Genomic DNA, 26,141 nt, shown 5'->3' with positions numbered 1-26,141 from the left:
TGTGGATGGAAACAGAGAATAGGGATAGGCTGGACATTTTCACATTGGCAGGCTGTAGCTTGTGCAGTGTCACATGGATCAGAGTTAGGCTGCAGCCATTTAGACAAAGGGACCTCAGGTAATGCATCCAAGTTTGCTAAAGATACAAAGTTAGGTGGGGATAGAAGCAGTGAGGAGGACACAAAGACACTGTAGAGAGAAATAGAGAGGTTGAGTGAGTGGACACTTGGGTGGCAGATCCATGTGCCTTTGGTAATAGGAATTGAAAGGCAAAATATTTTTAAAAGGCATCTAATAAAAGCTTCTAATTTTGAATATTGAGAGAGACTTGAGTGCTTGTTCAAGGAACACAGAAAGTTAGCATGCAGGTGCAGCAAATATTTCAGGGAGGCAAATGGCACCTTAGCCTCTACTGCAAGGTGATTGCAATAAATAAGTCTTGCTCCAATTGTACAAGGCTTTTGTGAGACCACACGGGGGCGGCACGGTAGCACAGTGGTTAGCACTGCTGCTTCACAGCTCCAGGGTCCTGGGTTCGATTCTCGGCTCAGGTCACTGTCTGTGTGGAGTTTGTACATTCTCCTCGTGTCTGCGTGGGTTTCCTCCGGGTGCTCCGGTTTCCTCCCACAGTCCAAAGATGTGCAGGTTAGGTTGATTGGCCAGGTTAAAAATTGCCCCTTAGAATCCTAAGATGCGTAGGTTAGAGGGATTAGCGGGTAAATATGTGGGGGTAGGGCCTGGGTGGGATTGTGGTCGGTGCAGACTCGATGGGCCGAATGGCCTCCTTCTGCACTGTAGGGTTTCTATGACTTCTATGACACCTGAAGTACTGAGGGCAGTTCTAGTGTACATACCCAAGGATGTATACACTTGCAGTGGAGGTGGTCCAGCAAAGGTTCACTAAATTGGTTCTTGGGAAGGGAGGGCTGTCATTTGATGAAAGGATGAGGTTTATAAGAATGAGAGCTGATCTCACTGAAACAAACAAGACCTTAAATGATCGTAAAGGGGAACCGAGAACGCAGGAGCAGAATGAGAGGTCAATCATTTGCGACTAAGGTGAGGAGAGCTTTTTCCACTCAAGGAGAGAAGCAAATCATTGAAATTTTTTACCCCAGAATATTGTGGTTTCTCTACCATTGAGTATATTCAACGTTGAGTTATACCAATTTTTGATCCCTCAGCAAATCAAGGGACATTGGGATCGAGCGGTAAAGTGGATTGAGGCTGAATGATGGAGCAAGCTCAAGGTGCCAGGTTTTATGCACCTGGCACATTTAGGTTAAAAGGAAGGTGGGATCGTGGGAGATCTAAAGCAGTTGGGTGATGGGGGAAACCTAGGGTAGGGGAGAGTTAAGATGCGGCCTGGAGGAACACATCCCTTGGTCCACAAGGAAACATTAAAACACATTTAATAATTAAATTGGTCAGTATCTCTGCTTTCCAACTTGATGATGTCAGCAAATTTGAATCTTAGAATCATTGAATCCTATAGTACAGAAAGAGGTCATTCGGCCCATCAAGTCTGCACCAACCACAATCCCAACCAGGCCCCATCCCCACAATCCCACACACCTATCCTAGCTGGTCCCCTGACACTAAGGGGCAATTTAGCATGGCCAATTCACCTAACCCGCGCATTTTTGGACTGTGAGAGGAAACCGGAGCATCCAGAGGAAACCCATGCAGACACGGGGAGAATGTACAGACTCCACAGAGACAGTGACCCAAGCGAGGAATCGAACCCGGGTCCCTGGCACTGTGAGGCAGCAGTGCTAACCATTGTGCCACTGTGCATCACTGATTGCTGAATTCGGCTGCACTTAGGCTCTGTTTATGTCATCAGAGTCTGATTTGTAAAAGGACCTTAGCATTGGCGGTGTCATTGTTGCTTGTAGTTTAAAATCACCCCATGCCAGCCTGGGGAGGGAAGCAATCCAATGGAAAAGACCCCATCATAATTTTAATTGCACCTCTTGCCTGGTTTCTGCTTGGCAAACGGGATTTACAATTCATTTCTTGATGTCAGAGAGTGGCATTAATGCCGAAAGTCACAAGATCAGTTGTTCCATATATTCATTCCCAATCTTCTAAAACCTTAGTCTGAAATTTTGAGCAGAGAAGGAAAGATGCAAAGGATTAAATTTTCAAACAAGGCTGGAGTCAGGTTTGGAGGTGGGCAGGCCCGCAGTTTTGCACTGCTGGTCATTGTATCAATGTAGTGTCATGATCCTGACTGCAAGGCATTGTCAGAGAGGCCAGGTTGGTCACCCAAGTTGTGGGTAACTAATGTAGAGTAAAATAAGCAAATTATAGGGCCTATTAAGGTCTCAGTCTCTCGTCAACTGAGATTTCCAATCAATATGCGAGAAGCCCATATTGCGTTGGAACACATATAGGTTAAAATGTTGGACATGATGGCACAGCACCTAGCACTGCTGCCTCACCACACCAGGGACCCAGGTTCAATTCCAGCTTTGGGTAACAGTCTGTGTTCAGCTTGCACGTTCTCCCTGTGTCTGCCTGTGTTTCCTCCAGGTGTTCCGGTTTCCTCTCACGTGCCAAAGATATGTGGGTTAGATTGATTGGCCATGCTGAATTGCCCCTTAGTGTGTGGTGGACTAGCAGGGTGAATATGTGGGATTATGGGGATAGATCCTGGCTAGGATTGTTGTCGGTGCAGATTCGATGGGCCGAACGGCCTCTTTCTGCACTGTAGGGATTCTTCTATGATTCTAAATTGGGAAAATGGGGAGGGCACGCCCCTGAACCCCTGAGGTAACTACCTGAAAAAGCAGTCAGGCCACAGCCGCAACCACTGGCTGTCCTGTGGAGGGACTGCCACTCCATGATCACGGCATTTGCGCCCATCTTAAAAACAAATAAAAACATCTTATCTGAACTTCTTCCTCTCCGCTTTCAGATCGGCAGCTCCCAGTTGGCCGGTGGGGCTACTGATCTGTGAGTGCTGGAGAGCCTCCCACAGTCCCTGATTGAGACTGTTTCCTGGCTGTGAATTGGCCATTCCATTAAAAATAGTGACGGGAATGCATCCTGACCCAGAACATCACGGGATCCAATCCCGAAATGAAAATTCATCCCAGAGAAAGATTGGGAAGGGGAAGGAAGAAAAGTCGAAAACAATACGACGCGGAAATGAAAATTTTCATTGCTGCTCTTAAAATGATATCCTTAAGAGGGCGGTACAGTGGCACAGCGTCACGGACCTGGGTTCGATTCCCAGCTTGGGTCACTGCCAGTGCGGAGTTTGCACTTTCTTCCGTTAGGTCTGTGTTGGTTTCTTCCGGGTGCTCCGGTTTCCTCCCACAATCCAAAAGACATGCTGGTTTGGTGCATTGGCCATGCTAAATTCTCCCTCAGTGTACCCGAACAGGCGCCGGAGTGTTGTTGACTAGGGGATTTTTCACAGTAACTTAGTTGCAGTGTTAATGTAAGCCTCCTTGTGACACTAATAAATAAACGAAACTAAATGTTTTCTTAGGAATTATTTAAATTGTGCATCAATATTTATGAGGAAAATGGCACTCAGATTGTGCAGAGACAAAAAAATACTTTTCAAAATTGTAAAATGGCACTCATGCGTGAGTAAAGCTTTCTGTGTCAATTTATTTTTTTTACATCTTTTAATATTTTTCAAACCATTAAGAAAGGGACTGTTTCTGTCGCTGTCTGACAATTGGATCGATCCATTATATCATCAAGGCACCCCCTATTCCTAAAGCTGAACTCAGAAGCTTTCAGTTGCGAACTTAGAAGTGGCGGGATGAAAAATTGAGGCTGACATTGTTCAGCTGAAGGGAACAGACATGGATGTGAAAATACTTCAGTTGATCAAAATGAAAGAAAAAAGAAAGCCGAATATGGCCATCAAGATCTTTTTTTTTCATTTAAGAAAAAAGCTGGTTTACCCTTTTTCTGGATGGACGGCAATTGCACGTGGCTGATCAAGCCCTTGGGATATGACCACATAGCGAAAGGAGCCATTAAATCTTGCAACTTCTATTATGTTGAAGCCATAATCTGACCAGTATATATTACCTGAGAAAGATGTAGAAGAGATAAATGTTAATGTTCCATCAAGCTACAACATTAGTAGGTAATTGAAAAATGGGCAGAAATCTCATACCAGCAATCCAATCAACTGCTATGCCTTCAACCCGTCCAAGGCCATTTGTAATAATATCATCCCTCCAGGTCTGGTCTCGTTTAGCTCTGCTAATTGTACTCCTTCCCATGTCTGTCCAATAGATGGTATCATTCGCTGCAAATAAAATTTGATAATTGAAATTTCAAAAGGTCACTAATTTTCCAGGATGTTTTACCAATCAAATTACAACAAGAATCTTCCAAATGAACATTTTTTTTTGCGTTCTTCCTCAGTTTCACATCATTTTCTTCCTCCCGCCTGTAAGGTGTGTTGCCGAGAGCAAATTGTGTTCTTCACGCAGGAGCCCATGCATAAAAGTGGGAGCAACCTACTTGGACAGCACAGTCAAGCTTCATTACGTCTTTGTCCAAACTCTACATACATACATACATAGGTACGGACACACTTCAACAAGGCTCAATGGGATAATGAACCGGAGCAAACACCGTGTTAGGATTTTCAACTTTGATCTAAAGGTTGACAAGGCCATGGTCAAGAGGTTTGAACCAGTTTTAGTTTATGCCTTATTTGAATTTTATCAATGGACTGGCTATAGGAGCTAAAACAATGCTGTTTTCAGAGGATAAAATTTGAGACAATTTATGTATGGATTCAGCCAGTAATTAGGACAGGTTGGGGGTAGGGTGGTGGACATAAATGGGCCAAAGTCCCATTTGAGTATGAATTTGAATGGGTGCTCCTTTTGTCTCCACAGAAGTTTTCATGCAGAATTGGCTTTTCCTGAGCAGCATCCAAGTGGTAAGGACAGCTTCAGGTAAAAAAAAAGTTCACCAACAGCACTGCTTGCCTGTGCAAAAGGAGCAGGAATGCTTCATGGAATCATAGAATCCCTACAGCGCAGAAGGAGGCCATTTGACCTATCGAATCTGTACCGACCACAATCCCATCCAGGCCCTACTCCCGTAACCTTCATTTACCCTGCTTATCCCCCCTCTGCTCCCCTCAGCCCATACCCACCCCATATCCATCCACCTCAGGAATGATCCCCATCCTGTCAATCATACTGTTTCCATCCGGTAGAAAAGGATACGTGCTGTGCAGTGTGACTCAACCGAAACTCCATCCCACAAACCACTTACAAAATCTGCCCCTGTCAACATCATGGCCATTAATTTCTGACCTGGGCCACGATATAATAAGAATTTCTTCAAACAACCACGAGCAAATGAAATGAAAGGCTAGGATTGTGTGGCCTCCAGTGTCATCACTCTGTGAGATGTTTGGCATCCTGCGTACACAGTTAAATGTGGAAATCCAGTGTTACTTTCCCTGACTCTTTGTTCCTCCATAGGATATGCTGTTGAAGTCCTGGCAGATGGGAATCAACTGAACATATTGAATTTGAATGAGCATCCTCTACTTTACTTGCACCTTAATCCTGTTGTAACAAGTCTTGTTGAATGAGATGTAATTTAACTTTTTCCAAACTAAGTCATAATTACTACTGAACAACATTATTGGCATCAGAAAAAAAATCCATTTGTGGATAGTCAATTTCTCCATTTCATGAAAAAATTCCAGATTTGTAATTAATAAAATAGATTTTAACGTGGCTCATTTATGCTTGCTAGAAGTGTCATACATTCACATTCAAGGACTCATTCTCTGCCAACAAAAGCAATATGTTCAAACCTTGCACCTCTTATGTATTTCTTGAGTGCTTGGGGAACCTATAGTCCCTTGTCGCTTTCTCCATGGCAATGTCTCAGCCTATCATTGTTGACTGACCAAACAATCAGTACTCTTTTTTTCTCCTGTGGTCCAAATTGTTGTGATTGTTTGAAATTTGGCATTCTTGTATTTGTCCTGATGTGTGTAAGATGAAAAGCCTTGGCAATGTCTCTCTTTTCATCATTATTCCTGTTCCGTACTACCTGTATTAACTTTATTTTTTTTTATAAATTACAATTTCTTTATGATATTTCAGTTTCTATCTGAATACCATGTGTATATCCCAATCTTTATTTTGCTTCCTGTAAAATTAATTTTAACAAGTGAATAATATCTTAAATTGGATGTTAGTGGAGCTATTAGCACACTCAAGATTGTTCAACAAGTGTTGCCCAACACAGGATCACACATAACAGCGTTTTGGGTTTTGCAAGCCAAAGTTGAGTACAGTGTACACTCTGCCTATTGTGAGCATATTCCGAGTGGGCATAAATTTCAGTACTTTGTGGCGTCTGTATTCAAATCACTGGCCCCCAGTCTTTGGCCTCAAATGTGCATTCTGCAATTGGCTTTGATTCATTGTCAATGAGTAGAAGTTGGCAGTGTCAGTATATAATCCACAGAATTAACTTCTATGGTGGGAAAGGTAGATTTTTTTATGCAGAAGCAGCCAACTAATGACTCCAAAACAGACATGAATCTGGTTCCCCATGGAGCAATGGTCAAACAATTACTTTCACATATGTATATAGCACTAGTCATTATGGCAGCTGGTTTCCTTTCATTTGTAGTCATAGAGGGGATTTGTTTTGCCTTCAATCACAGCATAGAGGCTTACTAGACAGATGTACAATTTGCAGAAGCTGCCCGGTAGTGCTATCTTCAACACACACACCAATTTACAGAGATTCCACTTTGGAGCAGGTCCTTGCTAAATTACCACTTTAGTGATCCTGTTCAAATCAATGTCCTCGAAAGTCAGAGGGGTATAACATCTAAAAAGCTGAGGTATTTTCATAGTCCGTGGTAGCAGGAAACATTATTTTATGTGCAGCATCTCTCTTTATGTTACTGAGTCTCCTGTGCCATTGTTTACAGTCAGTTAAAGGATATGTTTTTATAATATTGATTCATTAAGACCACAAGAACAACCATCCCCTATTGTTTTCAGGAAAAGACAGAAATGCCAATCGATCACAACAGGGCTTGACTCCTCATCCCCCGTCAACAGAATCTGTCACCTGCCACCTTTGTTTTACACTTCAAAACGTCTCTCCTTCTGTTCCGGCCAACAGATTGAGTCCCCAAATGTGTCTTGTCCTACCCCCTCAGTCCCTCCACACAATCTGTCTTTTTGTTTCTCAGCCCCATTATCCTACTGAAAGAAATAAAGAATGCCTAGAGTTTGCTAATCAGAGATGGACTCCTGTTCATTGGGGTATTGTCAGTTGCTTGAAGAATAAAAGTACTCAAGCTGAAGCCTCAGCTGCCTGGTGAGGAATTCAAATTTCTGTGGTCGCTATGGGAATGTTATTGTTTGCATCGTCCTTGTTAAAGTGAGCATAGAGAGTGCGAATAGTGAATCATTTTGTTTTAATGTTCATTTGTGGGACATGGGCATCACTGGCTGGCCAGCATTTATTGCCCATCCCTAATTGCATTTGGAAGGCTGTTGAGAGTCAACCACATTGCTGTGGCTCTGGAGCCACATACAGGCCAGACCAGGGAAGGACGCCAGATTACCTTCCCTAAAAGATATTAGTGAACCAGATGAGTTTTTTCAACAATCAACAATGGTTTCATGTTCATCGGTAGATTCTTAAATCAATATTTTTTTTATTGAATTCAAATTCCATCACCTGCTGTGGTGGGATTCGAACCCAGGTCCCCAGAACATAAGCTGAGTTTCTAGATTAATAATCGAGCAATAATACCACTAGGCCATCACCTCCCATCATGACAGAGAGTCCTGCTGTCCTGAATCCTGCTCTCTGATATAGTAAAATTGTTTGAACCAAATACTTTATGATTCTTTTCAATTACTTTATGTTTTTGTTGACAAGATATATAGAGATGAATATAATATCCTGCTGTTTCTAAATTATCGAGCAACAAAGATAAAAAAAAATGACAAGCCTTCTCATCTGACTTTATGTTCAATTCTCAGGTTTGTGTAAAGAGTTTCCCACTTAAGACAGTTATGAGGAGGAAACCCTATTTGAGGGTCATTTTTCTTTCACATTCTCTTCCATAGGGAGCAGTGGAAGATGAATCATTGAATATATTCAAAATGGAATTAGGCAGATTATTAATATACAAGGGAGATAAGGGATAGGGAGGATGATGGGAAAGTGAAGTTCAGGCGACAATTAGTCAGCCATGGTCTTATTTAATGATTGTATAGACTCGATGGGCTAAATGGCTCCTGATCCTTCTGATCTTATTAATTCCCTGAAAGTCCATTGCAAATGTTCACCAACTTTTTTCAGTGAACAATTTCTTCCTTTTATTTGCGTTAGCCTATTTTCCGTCATCCGGTATCCTAACCTAACTTGAAACAGTCGGCTTAATTTACCTCACCAAACCATTTAGTATTTTGTAATAAAAGCTCCCCTTTAATTAGCTGAGATTATGGTTAGGTTCGAAACAGCCAGATCAATTATCTGAGATAATTCCCTATGCGGCAACATGAATGGACAAAAACTCTTTGGTAGAATATCATGCGAGGGAAATTGGAATTGGGAGGAAAGGTTATGCGCAATTAGATTGGTTAATACCAAAAGTTGAAAATAATTAGAATAAACAATTCAAAGATAAATACTTAACCAATGAGGAAGAAAAATATTGATACATCATTTTGCTAGATTATGGTATAGAAGATAGACATGACATTTTATTCCCAATGCAGGGAGAAATAAGGAGCATTGGAATTTTGAAAGTGTATTCTTTTTCCATGTTTCACACTGAAGTGACTGGTGATGTTTAATTACCATGGTCAAAATTGTATCTTTTTCTGACCAAGTATCAATTCAGGTGAGAAAAATGTTATGCTGCCCCTAGCTGAACCGCTGGCTTTTCCCATCATATATTTTGACATTCAGTTAAAATAGTCCTGAAGACAGGTCCCACAACATCACATTGGTGGGGCAGGTTCTGAATGAGCTCAACCAGTCAGCAACCTCAGCCTTCAAATGATGGGGGTGCCTCGATCTAAAAAAAAGTAAAAGAAGGATTCCCCATGGATATGGGGACCCTTTCCATGCCAACATGCCACTGTCCACTCCCCCCTCCCCTTTCATGGACATGAGGAACCACCCTGACCCCTCCTCAGGGACCCCCTTCCCAGGGCCCAAGGAATTCCACCCCCACCTCAGGAACATGGAAAACCACTCCCACCCACAAACTTCCCCAACAGAAGTCTCCCCTCCCTGGAAGTGCCCTCTGGCAGTACCCAGGTGCTTCCTCCTTCATGAAAATGTTAAGGGTTTCCTGGGTTACCTTTATTTCATCATGGAGGACTTGCTTTTACAAGTTAGCAAACAAATTACAGGACAACTGAAAATTATCTATTTTAATATTCATCTTTGTAATTGTAATTTCATTCTTAGTCTAAGCTTACCAAAAAATGTACCAGTTAGTAACAGGCATGGGGTAAGGTATATACTTTTACTTTTGTGTTATAAGGAACCTCTTTTTTGTTGTGTATTTACAGGGAAAATGAATTCTAAACCCTTTATTGTTTACTCACCAGTATTCTCCTTGGATCTGTATTTTGTATGTCCCTATTTTCTGAGATATTACGTCAAAGAACCCCGAGGAACAATTACAATTTCCTGTTACAACTCGGAGACAACAAAGTGTACCATAAAATGTTCAGTAATATGAAAAACCTGTCTAGTTATATTACCTAATAGTGAAATAAACCAATGAGAGCTTCCTTGCAATCCCACTGAATATATTTTTAATATTATATTGAAACAAACTCTTCCTGCTATTTCTGAACTTGCAGTGGTGAAGTATTGTACCTCATTTGAATAAAGCCCAGACGCACTTTCCTACTTCTCAAGGCATTTCCCCAGTACTATAGCTCACAAATTTTGTTCTTCGCTCACCAATGCTTTTTAGTTCACTCCTATGGAGTATAGTTGTGGCTCCCTTAGCCCATTGCATATATTCACTGTACGCCTCTCATTCTCTCTCCCCAAGTGGTTCTCATTCTGTATGTATAGCGGATGGCAAGAGCTAAATCTGATCAGCATGCTGGGAATTTAAAAGTGGTGCACACTTATAATGACAAGGTTTTTGAAACTGGACAAATTAAAGAAAAGGAAGGAAACCGTTAGATATTATCGCTGCCTAGGTAGAAATGAAGGAGCATATAGGATATGACTGGGCCACGGAATCCATTTCTGTAAATCGGGGAAGTAAAGTGGAGCAGGTGTAATTGCATTCTGCAATTCTAATCTTTTATACATGGGAGACGAGTTCCTTGAATTCCCTTTGCCATTAATGTTATGTCTCAAGTAGTAAATAAAGGCTTAATGTTATCAATGTTTCATTTGGCAGTCTATTCCTGTAAAGATGATGATAGTTGGGCATGAAAAATGGAAATTCTGTAATTTATTTTGTTTGTGCTACCCAGAATATCTAACTAAACAGAAGCATAATTATTTACCTTTGACAGTTCCTATATATTGAATAAAATAGTACCTGCATTAATCTGAAAAAAAAATGGTTGATTGCCAACTGAAGGGTTCGCCCATTCTCAGTGACTGAGATGAACCTCCTTCTCCATTGTGTTTGCATGATGGAACATGCCTACTTCTAGAGACAAGTTGAGTGAAAAACAGAAGCTTTCACTTATATGATGAGGGACTATGACATACAGAGGGAAAGCAGTCGAGAATAATCATCTATCCCTTAACTCAGTACCTTAGGGCACTCGTATATAATAATACTGTTCCCCCAGAACTGATTGGATCATCAAATACCTTCACACAAGTTAATTTAAATTGATGTAATCCAGTACATTCTCTCTAAGTTTCTCCTTCCTTGTTGATTGGAACAGGGGGGTCAGTCATTACTCTCCAGCTCCTTCGTCACAGGGAACATATATTACAATAGAAACAAATCTTTCAAAGTGAGAGGTCTATGATATCAATACTTTTTTTTACAGTTAACATATACCTAATTATTAAAAATTTGTTTTCCTTTAAACTTCCTTGTTCAATTTATTCTAATCATGTCAAACCTAAACCATTAAACAAAACAATGTGAGAGACAACTCAGTTCTATGGTGGTATAATGTTTGGAACATTTTTCATTCGAGTTCTAATTGTTATAGCTGCTTGAGATTCAAAACCTTAGGCAATCATGAGTAAATTCTGTGATCATGAAACTGAAATTACTGTTCACCAATATCTTGCCGGGCAGTTCTTGCTAACTATTCACTGCAGGCTTCTAGATTGAGCCTGACACTGTGAGCTCGGCATACATGAGATAGGGCAGAAGTGTATGGAGTTTTCAATCCTTAAAAGGCAATGGCTAAAATGTAAAGGAATGTGTCCCACTAAAGGTAAGCGATTATATATGGAAGTCATTTTATGTGTCTTTTCAAATGCTGCAGATATTTAAAATTCATCTTGCAACTTTGGAAAGGTTCAATAAAGCAAAGAGGAAGCAGATGGCATGATGGCTTAGTAGTTAGCACTGCTGCCTCACAGTGCGAGGGACCAAGGTTCAATTTCCAGCTTGGGTCACTGTCTGTGTGGAGTCTGCACATTCTCCCGTGTCCGCGTGGGTTTCCTACCAGTGCTCTGGTTTTCTCCCACATTCCGAAAGATGTGCTGGTTAGGTGCATTGGCCATGCTAAATTCTCCCTCAGTGTACCCGAACAGGCGCCGGAATGTGGCGAGTGGGGATTTTCACAGGAATTTCATTGCAGTGTTAATGTAAGCCTACTTGTGACACTAATAAATAAACTTAAACTTAACCTTAAAACAGGGTAGTGCAAACAAGGAGACACAAAATGAAGTCTATGTTTAAGCAAAGAAATGATGCAGTGCTTGAAACCACTATTTGATGGCTGGAATTGCTCCTGCATGAACTGCATTCAAGGACATTCGAGGGCACTTTCCCAGAGGATAGTAGTGCATTATGGCTGGCAAAGAGAGCGTGGACAATTCAATGCTGTACACATCACCTACACAACCCAGATATTGTGCAGAAGATGAAAGTTTACAAGATAAAACAATCCAACAATACATTTGACAAAAGCATGCCATAAGCTGTTGCCTAGTAACATGTTGCAATTTATTGCTGACTCCCATTTTTATGCAACCGTTCAGCCCTTTCCCTGATTGTTACACATAACTATTCTCCGACAGCATTTCATCTGGCATAGTTACATCTCATATGTCTTCACACACGGACTCTGTGTCACACAACTTAGCTGCATGATACAAGGTTGCTTTCTGATAGAGGAGTGACAAATGTGAGATTACTTTGCACATATTCTTCCAAATTATAATATCTGAAGACTACTACTTTGCATGTATGACAAAATGGGACAAAACTGATCAGAACTATGAAAGGGATTAGCAAGTATAAACTCTTGGAAGAATCTATCCTAGATTTCCTTCCACCGAGGAACATCGAGAGACGAGAGGAGGGTGAGGCTGCAAGCTGAATCATAATGTACTTCTTGTCCTCTTTCATTCTCCCAAATGCATGCACTGACACAAGCATTAGCTACAGTGCTTGCATTATCACATCATACAATATCTTGCAAGGCTGGTTTTCTTCAGAAGTGTGCAATGGAGTCAGCATTCTGAGTTACGACTGCATGAAGACGACTGGGCTGGTTCCCTTCTGTCCAGCCCTCTCGATTGGTTGCAACAAAGGTTTTTAATTTTTTCCCCATAAACACGTTTTCCAATCCAAATGTATTTCTTTTTTAAGAAGATGTCAATCAAATCAGATTTTCTAACATCAAAGAGAGTAAAGTTGAGAAGAAAAAAGAAAGAAACAAACACACACACACACGAAGTAAGAAGGTTAGAGTCCAATAAAAGAATATATGCTTAAGTCATTTGCTGGTCCTTGTGGCCTAGATTGCTAAACTGTGACCATTTGAAGTGAGTTGGCTTCCGATAGAATTTTGGAGCTGACTTGGTTCAAGATTGCACTTTGTTGGAGGTACTCTTTTAGCTTCAATGGGAGAGATCTTTACTTCTGGCTTCCAGCAGTGGTATTAGATTATTTTGATGTTTTTTTTCCTCCTCCTTCTGACTCTGCTTGGCCAAATCAGTTTTTAAAGCTCCTGTCTGTATATTACCAGGAAGGATGCAATTAGCACATTTTACAGTCACTGTTGCAGACAATGTAATCCCATTTTTTGATCTTCTCATCTCCGAAACTTTTGATGTATTTCAAGATATAAGTGAAGAGGAGTTATTCCAACCTCCACAGGGGACTCTGAATATCTGCTTAGCATCTGGCTGGTTAGCAGTTCCCATTGTCTTGAGAGAACTGCAGCTGATCATAGTCCAACATTTTGCATTCATTTGTCGCACATAGTAGCAGACGAGGAAAAGGAATCTATTGCTTGGAAGACTAATATGCGGCTGTCATCAATGACTATTGTACTTTGATGAATGGAGTAGCATGGTAAAGTTGAAAAATCAAATCATACTGCCGCTTCTATTTAGTAGGGAAGGAAATAAGCAATGGATGAGCCAGCCATCTGTTTAATACACACATGAAAGCAGCATGTTTGCCCATACTGTTAGTGATCCCAATGCTAGCTTGTAAGTAGGTGAAGATGGCATAGGTTAGTGACTCCCAAACTGGGGTCCATTGACAACTGAAGGGTCTTTGGGAGGTCCACGGAATTGGTGGCTGCACATGGCCAGCAAACGAAACCAGCTACCAATTTCAATTAATGACACCAATCAAATAGGCAAATCAGAGCAAGGCCTCTTGGACTGCTGGATACTGATGGGCTGATTCATGGGGAGGGGTTTCAGGCCTCGGAGAAGCACTTGTGAGAGAGCAGGTTTCGGGCCTTGGAGAGAGGAGGGATGTGAGAGAGGAGGAGTGAGTGTGTGTGTATGAGAGAGGTAGGTGGGTGTGTGTGAAAGTGGTGCGTGGGAGAGAGAGATGTAAGTGTGTCTGACATGGAAATCAGTTCTCCAGCATCATTCCTCCCATTAAAAATGACAAAAGGTAAGACCTAAGTTTTTTTTAATAAGAGACCTTTTTAATTATTACCAGGTTACCCACTCCTAAGGTATGTACTATTTCCAGCAGTTAATGTTCAGAGGCCATCGGAGGGTGGTTTGACCAGGGGTTGTAAGGAGGCCATGTCGCTGGCGATATATTTGTGACTGTGTGCCTCTACATAATTCATAATCTATACATAGATATAACTGGAAAATAGTTGTTTATATTTGATTTATGTGTTTGCGTCTATTTTGCATCAAAAAAAGGGGCATTGACATTATGAAAATGTTTGGGGTTTCCTGATGCTCTTGGGAGGTCAATAGGCGTTTGGTGGCTCAAAAGATTTGGGAAACCCTGGCATAGGTTACCTTGACTGCCACTAGCGGTGTGAGCCCTGTAGTTAAGGTTAGCTGTAAAACATCTTTCAATAGATGTCAGATCGATTCAGTTGGCTCCCTGTTCACCCAGAGCCTCCAGATTGCCAAAGTCATTGTCAACTAGGTGTGTAGGTAAGATCGATAATGTAACTGCAGGCTCAAGGTGCCTTGCGAGAGTCTGTTGAGTTCAAAAACAGTGTCTTCCACATTGGACTGGTTCAACAATGAAATTCTATACCTGGGCATCTTAAAACCAACTTCTATCACCAACATTAAATTGCAGACTACTACAGGACAATGCCCCTTGTTTTTTGAAGTCTTGTTGTTGACTTCAAGGTTCCATCCTCATGCACTCTTGTTTTAAAGCTGTTCTATTTTGCTGAAGTGTTGCAAATGATTGGTTTTCCAACAAAGTAGCAAAAGCTATTTCGTAATTGCAAAGATGCTCATTCACCAGTTTAAGGAAAACATAACTCATTTATTTACAGGTTAAAACTAAACAGACGCTTGCAGCCCCATGGCTGCAATCAGCTCCCGAGATGACTCTGAGTACAGAAGCCCGCACTTACCAGGGTGATCCCCCACCCTGCTCCCCGAATGGTGCCCCAGGTCATGTGACCCTTACTGTGTAGATTGATCCTGAGCGGGACAATCACCACAGTTACATTAGATCCCATATCGTCTTATGACAAATATTGGGTGCAATCTTACCTGCCATTCACACCACGCTCCTGTTGCAGTGAGGTCGGTGAATTTGGTGGCCAGCCAAATCTCTGTTCACTGCAGTGGGGTGGGAAAATCTCACCGGCGTGAATGGTCATGAGATTCCAGCCGTTATGTCATTTTTTAAAAAATGTTCCACGAAACTGATAAAAACATTGACAAAACCAATACTAAGGGGCCACTGTAAGCCTTGAAAGTAAAAGTTCATGATTAAAATGTCTCTACTTCAATGCTTACATGAGGTTTTCCTCAGGCCCACTTCAGTAGAATGAAAAGAGACCTCAGTTCAATCCTCGCCAATGTAATCAGACCATGCTGTAAATATATGACAGTGCTGTTTGGGATGAAGAGGACAATTGCAAGGTGGTGCACAATGATGATGTGGTGCAGATCCAGGAAATTGCTTTGGTAGGACGTTTGGTTCTGTTCTGTTCCCTCCCTCTCCCCAGTTGAGATTCAAAAATATTAAATATGCCAAATAATTTATGTTTTGAAAAACATCACAGCAATTTTCCAGCCAGAAATATTAACCATCTGTGAAAGGGAAAAATGTTCCCAAAATGATTTGAATACAAGCGAGTGGCTTGTTTGTCAGAAAAGAGAGGCCTCAGCTGTGGAACTGGCAGAAAGTAGCAGCTGGTCAGGGGGAAGTAACACTTCAAGCAGCTGCTGGGTGACACCTGGCACTAAGTGAAGCCTTGCCAGCAGGCAGGTAATTCATAGGAGGGAGGGTCTCATGGGATGGAAAAGGAAGGAAGGATAAGGCCCATTGAGAATTCCCTTGAGGAATAGCATTTCACAGACCTTTGAAGGCCTCTTCAGCCTCCTGAAAACAGCTTAGATTTTTGGGCTGAGTTGAAATACAATTGGGATCCCAATGACCCTAATCTGCATAAATCTATGAGGCTTTTGCATTGCTCACTAAGTGCCTTAGCCATAATTATATCCAGATGGAACGTGGGTTGCAAGTAGGACTCCAGCAGTATTGTAAAACAGAATGCTTCATTTTAATCCCTCTCACTTCCCCAACCCCTGTCACTGCCACAATTCTCGCTGGGTAGGTTGGGTTAAAATGGGTTGCATATACATTTGTAACTAATTGAGTGAAATTCTTTGAGGACATTACGAGCATGGTGGATAACGGGATGTGGTGTACCTGGATTTCCAGAAGGCATTCGATAAGGTGCTGCATAAGAGAAAGGTGCACGGCTTTAGGAGGAATGTAATAGCATGAATAGAGGATTGGTTAACGAACAGAAAGCAAAGAGTGGGGATAAATGCGTGTTTTTCTGGTTGGCAATCAGTGGCTAGTGCTGTGCCTCAGGGATCAAATTGTTTGCAATTTACACAGATGGTTTGGAGTTGGGGACCAAATGTAGTGTGTCAAAGTTTATAGATGACACTAAGATGAGTGGCAAAGCAAAATGTGCAGAGAACACTGAAAGTCTGCAAAGGGATATAGATAGTCTAAGTGAGTGGGCAAGGGTTTGGCAGATGGAGTACAATATTGGTAAATGTGAGGTCATCCATTTTGGTAGGGATAACATGGACTATTGGACTATTATTTAAATGGTGAAAAATTGCAGCATGCTGCTGTGCAGAGGGACCTGGGTGTTCTTGTGCATGAATCACAGAAAGTTAGTTTGCAGGTGCAGCAAGTAATTAAGAAGGAAATAGAATTTTGTCCTTCATTGCTAGAGGGATGGAGTTTAAAAACAGGGAGATTATGTTGCAGCTGTATAAGGTGCTGGTGAGGTCACACCAGGAGTACTGTGTACAGTTTTGGTCTCCTTACTTGAGAAAGGGTATACTGGCACTCAATGGGGTGCAGAAGAGATTCACTAGGTTGATTCCAGAGTTGAGAGGGATGGCATTTTAGGAGAGACTGAGTAGACTGGGAATATACTCATTGGAATTCAGAAGAATGAGGGGCATTCTTATTGAAACATATAAAATTATGAAGGGAATAGATAAGATAGAAACAGGGAGGTTGCTTCCACTGGTGGGTGAAACCAAAAGTATGGGACATAGCCTCAAAATAAGGGGGAGCAGATTTAGGACTGATTGAGGAGGAACTTCTTCTCCCAACGGCTTGTGACTCTATGGAATTCCCTGCCCTAATGAAGCAGTTAAAGCTACCACATTGAATGTTTCTAAGGCAAAGATAGATAGATTTTTGAACAGTAAAGGAATTAAGGGTTATGGTGAGCGGGCTGGTAAGTGGAACTGATTCCATGGAAAGATCAGCCATGATCTTATTGAATGCTGGAGCAGGCTCGAGGAACCAAATGGCCTACTCCTGCTCCTAGTTCTTATGTTATTAACATGGAAGAGGTCCATTCCATTCAGTCTATTGTATCTGCACTGGCTTTTAGCTCGAGCAATCTTTAAATTATGCCCCATCCGTCTTCAAGAATTTGTCCACTTGTACCTTTAAACAATCTGCTTTCTCAAAAGATCTCTGCAATCACTGTGGAAAAGCAGGTCAGACAATGGGTAAGGGCATTTCTCCCAGCTTCTCTCTTCATGTGAAAGGTTGATTGCACTAGTTAGTCTACCACATGCAACGAGCTTCATTACGTTTCATTAAATAAGGAAACTGTGTGAAAGGCACACGCATCCGATTAGCCACCAAAGAAAAAAATTCACAGGAGCTTTGAAGCAACCCAGTTATGGTTAATCCAATCAAACAATTTAAACATCATCAGAAATCTTTAAAAATGTAGCTTACCTTCTCCTGCAGTGCACAGTGCCAGGTACATTTATAATGCATTAGATGCCAGTTCCTCAGCTGAGAAACTTACGAATACTTTTAAACTGAATTAAAGTGTTGAAATGCTAGATAGCAAAGTTTTGAGCTCAAGGCACCCTCTATTAATCCAAAACTTCAAAAGAATTAAACTGTGGGATCTGTGTTCAATTTTTGTTTTCCCAATCAGGATTCACAACCATGATTAACTACAAAGACTGTTCTGCTAACTAAGTGTCAGAAGGTTAATTTAATCCAGTTGTAGAATTCAAGATGGCCTCTGGAATCGACTTCAGTTCTTCATCATGCTTAAACTTTGTGCTTAACATACTAAATGTTCTTTCAAGCTGCTATAAGGAAAGTACAGTCAAGTTATAATTACAATCTTGACTCAGAATTTTTTAATCACCTGAGAAGGTTTGAACATTTTTAAATTTGAAGTACAAATGTTTCTGTCTTTCTTTCTTGTTTACACAAGGAGTGCTATGAAAAGGAGTCACTATTATGAATAGAAATAATGACTACGCTTGTAATTCCAGGTGGAAATTAGTCCTAAATCACAAAATGGTGTATTATAAGATGGGAATGAGATCAGAGGTAGCACATATTGATTTATTCATGAATGGTTTCAGGTGAATCTTTGATGTGTAAAAACGTTATAGTATAAAGCAGTACCCACAGTGAATAAATTTATTAATAGCTCCAATATTCCTAACAACTCCATTCTCGTTATATCACACAACTCCCAGGGAGATGGAAGGTAAATAGATATATCTTGGTCTCCTTTCTTGAGGAACTTCTATGTTCCGAACAGTGCCCAGATTTAACTCCTGAATAAACTGGACAAATTCATTCAAACGGTTTTTCATAGGATCATAGATCTCTACAATGCAGAAAGAGACCATTTGGCCCATCAAGCCTGCACTGACAACGATCCCACCCAGGCCCTATCCCCGTAAGTCTGCGTATTTACCCTACTCGTCACCCTTACACTAAGGGGCAATTTAGCATGGCCAATCAACCTAACCCGCACATCTTTGGACTGTGGGAGGAAACCGGAGCACCCAGAGGAAATCCATGCAGGCACGAGGAAACCCGCACAGTCACCCAAAGCCGGAATTGAGCCCAGTTCCCTGGCGCTGTGATGCAGCAGCGCTAACCACTGTGCCGCTGTGCCACTCACTGCACAAGTCCTTTTGCCATACATGCTTTTCTCCTTTCCATCTTACAATTGCCGCTATCCACTTGGATGGGCATATTTTCCTCCATCCACTAATTTTAGTGGAACCTAGGCATGAATATAACTGATGAATATAATTCACAAGAAGCTCCTGCTTCTTGTGGTCCCACAAAAGAAAATGATAAACTTATCACGAAAACTTCTTCAATGCCCTGATCTCATTCATGAGGATTTTTGTAACCTGACATCCCTGCTCGGGTTGAAGTTAAAATTGCAGTTGGGCCCAATGATGTAATGAGATCCAGTTACGTTACTCAGCGACTTAGTTACTCAACCAGAATCAATTGTAAAAATCCAGCTGATTTTCTAGCAGGCAAATGTCCTGGATCATGTCACTGCCCACATGTTCGAATGCTACAGTACAATTAAACGTAAAATGCCCCACTCCCCACCAACTTTGGGTCTCGGCCATCTACTCTTATAACATTTTGATTGCGTGTATGAATGAATCACAGAACGAGGTAATGTGACCCCTCACACTGGGTCCCGGTTTTCTGAGAAATCTATCTCTTCAGTTTCATTCCATCCCAAATTCCTTTTTTTTCAATTGAGATTCCAACCAGGCAGTACAAATGTGATACTTCCTAACTGAGACTGAGGGAGTGGTATACTTTGATTTGATTTGATTTGATTTATTATTGTCACATGTAGTAACATACAATGAAAAGTACTGTTTCTTGCACGCTATACAGACAAAACATACTGTTCATAGAGAAGGAAACGAGAGAGTGCAGAATGTAGTGTTACAGTCATAGCTAGGGTGTAGAGAAAGATCAACTTAATGCAAGGTAAGTCCATTCAAAAGTCTGACAGCAGCAGGGAAGAAGCTGTTCTTGAGTCGTTTGGTACGTGACCTCAGACTTTTGTATCTTCTTCCCGAAGGAAGAAGGTGGAAGAGAGAATGTCTGGGGTGCGTGGGGTCCTTAATTATGCTGGCTGCTTTGCCGAGGCAACGGGATGTGTAGACAGAGTCAATGGATGGGAGGCTGGTTTGCGTGATGGATTGGGGTACATTCACGACCTTTTGTAGTTCCTTGCAGTATTGGGCAGAGCAGGAGCCATACCAAACTGGAAGTACATGATCAGCCATGATCATATTGAATGGTGGTGCAGACTCGAAGGGCCGAATGGTCTGCTCCCGAACCTATTTTCTATGTTTCTATGGAGCTGTCATGTAAATTCTTTTTATAACGTTGATCATTGTTGTGGCAGTTACCTTGTTTGCCGTGACATATTTGTCTGCAAAGAATCCATGACTACACATTCAGGAAATCCTGGTATATGTTTAATTTACTGTGTTTTTCAGGTTACTGAATAAATGCTGGCTGATGCCTTTCATGGCCAATATTCAGTTATGTTTTCATTGGCAATCGTGAGTTAAGTAGAAAAGTAATATATAGGCAGGTCAAAATAACAGGGCAAACACTTGTCCAAATGTCAGAACTGCTCAAGATGAGAAGCAATACTTTTAAGATACAAGCATCCTACTTCAATTTACTTTAAGGTCAGCCAAGAATTTTGACCCCCTTGTTCAGACAAGTAAAGGAATAAAAAGGGCATTAGTGGCAATTCTCAGTCAATACATCAAACATCTATTTATTAACAACTCTGTCACCGTAACACGAGTACTTACTTGAGCCAACTCTTCTCAATTTGTTTTGAGTTAATATCTGCTTGTTGGAAAAGATGCTTCTTCAAATACGTCAATAAAGAGTAATCAAATGCCAAACCATTCACTATAATCTTCATGCCATCAAATGCTTAGTTAAAAAATAATAATCCTTCTTAGAGATACTTCCACCTGTGGCTTAATTTGGATGAAAGTCACTGATATAAAATTGCATTTTGTCATTTATAACTAACTCCAATGTTTAGACATTCATTAACCCTTCAGAGATGTACAGAAAGGAAAACAAAATACAAACCTGCATGAAAGTCTATTCCTACAGTAAGTGATGTCCCAGATATTGGCAGCAAGGCATCTGAGTTATCATTGGGTTCAAGTGGTATTCCTCTGATCTCCTCATGAAGAGAATACATCAGGAAAGATCCAAAACCTGGTGAATAAATAAAGATTCCCCATGTTTTTCTCGTGGAAAATAAGTAAATGGGAAAGCAAGATCCAATTAGCTATTGATTTCACTGTCTATAATTTGACAATATTACTTTCAAAGCACGTGCAAAACTATAGGCATTTCTGACTAGGCCTTGACTGATGTCAAATTATATTAGAGCAGAATATAGTTTGAAGTGGTATTGATTAGTAATGTGTTTTCACTTTTCTGTGAATCAATATTTGATGCGTGACACAGTGTGCTTCATTTTCTAAAATCATTGCTATAGTTTTAAAGCAGGAGCTCTGTCACTTGATTGGACTAAGAACAATAGCAGAGTAATCTTTTCATTGGAAGTGAAAATCAGACAGTCTCGAAAGCAGCGAGCTGATCTATAACACCAGTTTTACACACTGGTGAAAATTTGAAAATCTATTCCAGTGACAATAAACTGTACATAAACTGGCACTGGCCCCTCACAGAAAAAGCTTTTCTAGTTTCCTTCACCACACGTATGCCTTTCAATAACAACATTAAAATTTTGTATTGATTAGAGTAACATTTTAGAATGGTATGCTGTCATTGTCATCCTTCATATGGATTTCTTTTATTTATTTGAGCTTTTAATGCCAAATTTCAATGGCTTTCTTTGAACTGATGGAGTATGGTCAGAAATACTTTGAAGTAAACTTAAATGCAGCTATTTAAAGAGCATTTTTGATAGACTAGGAAATTCATTTCAAACATTTACTTTTGTCATAGGAACCACCAGACCAAATCAAAGAAGAAATAAAGTCTATGCAAAACAGACCCGGATCAAACAAAATTAAAATTTTCTATGAAGATATTTGCTTGAAATTAAGGTCCAAAATGTAAAAACATTTTTTTGCGCTACACGATGATAAAGCAAGTTCACTATTTTAGTAGAAAGATGTCAGTTTAGAAATGGATCCTCACTGGATGCAATATCATATTTTCACTTCACCCTGGATAGCAGAACTAACTCAATTTCTACTATCATCAACCTCTTGTTATGCTCTGTAGGCTGCCTGAACTCTGCATTCTGAATGCATCCTCATTCCCCATCAGGGAAGGTTTCAGGCTGGAATTAATTGAGGGCATTACAGTGTAAACAGTGTGTGCATTCCTCTGACAGTTGCATCTAGCAGGCCACTCTGTTGCCATTCCAGTATCTTATTTTTGGTACAGCTCTGAACAATACAGACACAGACACAGACACGCACACGCACACTCGCCTCCACCTAGACCTGTCAGAGATATTTGAAATGGTTGGCACCTGCGCAGATTCCCAAATAACAGTGGGGAATATTTGCATTTTTTCAGGGAGGCTCTGAAGACATCCTTGAAATATTTCCTCTACCTTCTCGGTAACCACTTGACAAAGCTTAGAGTAGAGAGCTTGTTTTCAGAGTATTGTGTCAGGCATGATGTCGTGTGTGTCTCGCCCAACGTAGCTAGTTCATAATAACAAAAGCCTTGATACTGGGGATGTTGGCCTGAGAGAAGATATTGATTTTGCCACTGAATCTGCAAGATCCTTGCATATGTGCAAACTTAGAGCTCAAAGTCCAAACCAACAAAGATGCATTCACAGAGGCATATGAAAGAATGGGCCATAGGCTAGACATTCAGGAGACTAAGGTTCTCTACCAGTCTGCTCCCACTGCCCCCTGACTATCAAGATCCACAGCAAATCATTGGACAAGGTGGGTCATTTTTCATACCTTGCGAGCCTCCTCTTAGCAAGGGCAGATATCAGTGATGAAACTCAACATCAACTCCAGCATGTCAGTGCAGCCTTCAGCCGACTGAAGGAAAGAGTGTTTGATGACAAAGACCTCAAACCCGGCACCGAGCTCATGATCTAAAGGGCTGCAGCGCTACCTACCCTCCTGCATGTGTCAGAGATTTGAGCAAGGTGCAGCAGACACCTTAACTCCCTGGAGAAATATCACACACTTAAATATACAAAAACATACACACACAAACACACACACATGCACACACACGCATGCACACACGTACACACACGCGCGCGTACACACACGCGCACACACACAAATGCACGCACACGCACGCGCATGCACGCACACACACACACACAGACACACGCACGCACACACACACGCACGCACACACATACATGCACACACACACATACACACACACACACACACAAAAACCTCCTGAGTGATGTGTTTTGAAGCTGCCTCTCTTATCAGTGAAGGTGTTTTCTGAGGGTTATATGAACAGTAAGAAGTTTAACAACACCAGGTTGAAGTCCAACAGGTTTATTTGGTAGCAAAAGCTTTTGCTACCAAATAAACCTGTTGGACTTTAACCTGGTGTTGTTAAACTTCTTACTGTGTTTACCCCAGTCCAACGCCGGCATCTCCACATCATGGTTATATGCACAACAGGAGATGGTAAAAAAATTAGATTTTGACACCATCAGCTGCACCTCCTCAATGCAAACTCCTCAATTCACCGTGTGGCCATGTGGACCTTTTTATTTATTGGATTTCAGGAATGGGTTCCAGTTCCACTCCTGTCCAGTTTTTAATGGGGAAGGCCGTGGGTGAAAGTAAATAACCTGAGAGAGCGATAGTAGCTGGCGGGTCCAACACAGCTCTCCTGATCATTGGCAAAGAAAGCAAAAATGTAGCGCAACTTCTCCAACTCGGACTGAATTCTTTAAAGTTGAATAATGTTTCTCCATACAGGTGTGCTGTTGCTGCTTTCTGTCCATAACAACACTCACCCTCACATGACTTCTTGTCACTACGTAGTTGGTATCCCACAGTACACTTGCATGTTTTTCTGGTTTCTGAGACGGGCAAGCAGAGCTGAGAGCATCCACCGTTGTTCACACTGCACAGATTAGTACCTAAATGGGACATATAAAATCAATGTTCAGGAGCCTACAGACGTTTCAGTTAGCTACCTCCTACATGAGTAATGGGGCATCTCCTGACTGTACAGCGATCTGTGTCAAAATGATTGATGAATGGTCCAACTACATTTGAAGTGCGGACTGAAATTTCTATGTCAAAGAGCTCAGAAAAGCCCATTTTGTTAGAATAATGGAGCATTAAATCAAACTGCAGTAATGGCATCAGTCTAACCGGCGTTAAAATTTATGATTATTGTGCGACTGTAGCAAGGTGGCAATGCTCCTTCTGCAGCATGTTGGCCTGTTGCCTCACAATATAGATTGCTGCACGGACCAGAAAGGTTTACCTTCTGACAGCTACATAAAAAAAGGAGCAAGCTGTTGCAGTGAAGAAAGTTGAGAGGGTTATCATTCAATATAAACTTTCACCACTGAAGTCAAATTTCAAGTTCAGTGAACACTTGACTTTTGTAGCTCTCTGACCCTGCTGTGACCAAAAATGAAAGGTCATCAACCTAAAATATTGGGTGGAGTTTTCCGGTCCCGCCAAAGGCAGTGGGCTTTCGGGTGGCTCCCCATGTCCGCTGTGGCGGGATCTGCAAATTGAGGCCATTGGCCGGAATTCTCCCATTCCGTCCGCCATTGGAATTTTAGCGGGCGGGTTGTGGAGAATGTGAAACGCAATTAACGGTCGGGCGGGAATTTCCGGCTTTTAGACCAGCATGGCCGGAGAATTCCACCCATTAACTCTGTTTCTCCCTTCAAGGGCATTGGATGAGCTGCCGAATAGTACCGGCATGTTCGGGCTTCTAGCATCAACGGTATTTTGGTTTGGAAATCCTAGAGTAACCAGGGATGAGGACATTTTCACAGTTGAACTAGAGCTGCAGAATTGTCTAATCCAGATCCCTGATTTGGAAAATAATCGGTGTTGGGAAAATGACAAAAGCAGCTATCATGGAGCATCCATTTCAGGATTACAACAGCTCCAGTTTTTAATAACCTTGTTTGTACTCTCATAAGGTCTAACGGCTCAATATTTTTTCCATCTGGTGACACGAATTACATGTTACTGTATAACTAAGACCAAAACATTTTGTTCCGCAATTAACTACAAAGTCAAAAATTCAAGGAAAATACGGCCACAACAAAAGTCAACTTTCAGTTTTGCAAGGAAAATTTAATTCCACTTCCTGTGATCTTCAGAGCATTTTGTAATGATGTTCTTCTAAAATAAATAATGGTCTGAATTAGCATGATGGCGGGGGCTTGCACCCACCATCCAAAGAGTCAACTGGGAATACATCCTCAGCATTGACTGGCATAAGCCGGGACTTACGCCTCTCACTCAGGATGAAGTCCTGGCTTGCAGGGTGGCCAGCCAATCTGTTTGGCCGGCAGCAAGAAGTTTAACAACACCAGGTTAAAGTCCAACAGGTTTATTTGGCTGCAAAAGCCACGCAAGCTTTCGGAGCCCCAAGCCCCTTCTTCAGGCCGGCAGCTCCCCAGTCCCTCCAGGCACAGCGCTGCAGTGGTTGGAAGAAGCACTGCATGGAGCTGCCTGGAACTAAGTCAGGTGACCTGGAGGACTGGTAAATGGCAGAGGTCCCAAGGCGGTGGGGGTGGGGAACATCTGACAGGTCATGAGGGGGAATGAACATGGTTTTAATGAGTATGCATGGCATGCAAATACATGCAAAATATCTTTCTGACACTATTCGTTTCGATGCCCGAAGATCCTAAGAACTGAATTGTAAAAGACCATCCTGCCATCAAGAAACAGATTTTTGGCCTCTGTAATGACTCCAATCAGACCATTGAGGTTGGCCCATTGGAATATGAACTTCCTGATTCAGGAGTTAGATTTGTAAATTATGATTTGTAAATTGAGGTGTATTTAGAGGGCAATGCGCTGGAAAACTATAACCAACAATGAACCCTTCCTAAATAGAAGGTAGTAATTGTAGGTTATTGATAAATGGATGGTGTTAGCCATTGGTA

The 26,141-nt window shown here is 41.5% G+C and overlaps 1 protein-coding gene across 1 annotated transcript in view; it reads right to left on the bottom strand.

Moving 5' to 3' along the window:
• LOC144504127 (low-density lipoprotein receptor-related protein 1-like) overlaps positions 1 to 26,141 on the bottom strand; it is a 1,391,705-nt gene that overhangs the window by 424,365 nt on the left and 941,199 nt on the right. The window contains exons 36-39 of the mRNA XM_078229303.1: positions 24,009 to 24,134; positions 21,098 to 21,229; positions 4,148 to 4,282; positions 3,930 to 4,059 (exon numbers count right to left, since the gene is read on the bottom strand). Of these exons, the coding sequence (XP_078085429.1) occupies positions 3,930 to 4,059; positions 4,148 to 4,282; positions 21,098 to 21,229; positions 24,009 to 24,134 (523 nt within the window). The remainder of the gene's footprint in view (positions 1 to 3,929; positions 4,060 to 4,147; positions 4,283 to 21,097; positions 21,230 to 24,008; positions 24,135 to 26,141) is intronic.

This window comes from Mustelus asterias, chromosome 14, assembly GCF_964213995.1.
Source record: "Mustelus asterias chromosome 14, sMusAst1.hap1.1, whole genome shotgun sequence".
In the NCBI taxonomy this organism is placed as follows: domain Eukaryota; kingdom Metazoa; phylum Chordata; class Chondrichthyes; order Carcharhiniformes; family Triakidae; genus Mustelus; species Mustelus asterias.
This window is presented reverse-complemented; position numbering and strand designations above follow the sequence as displayed.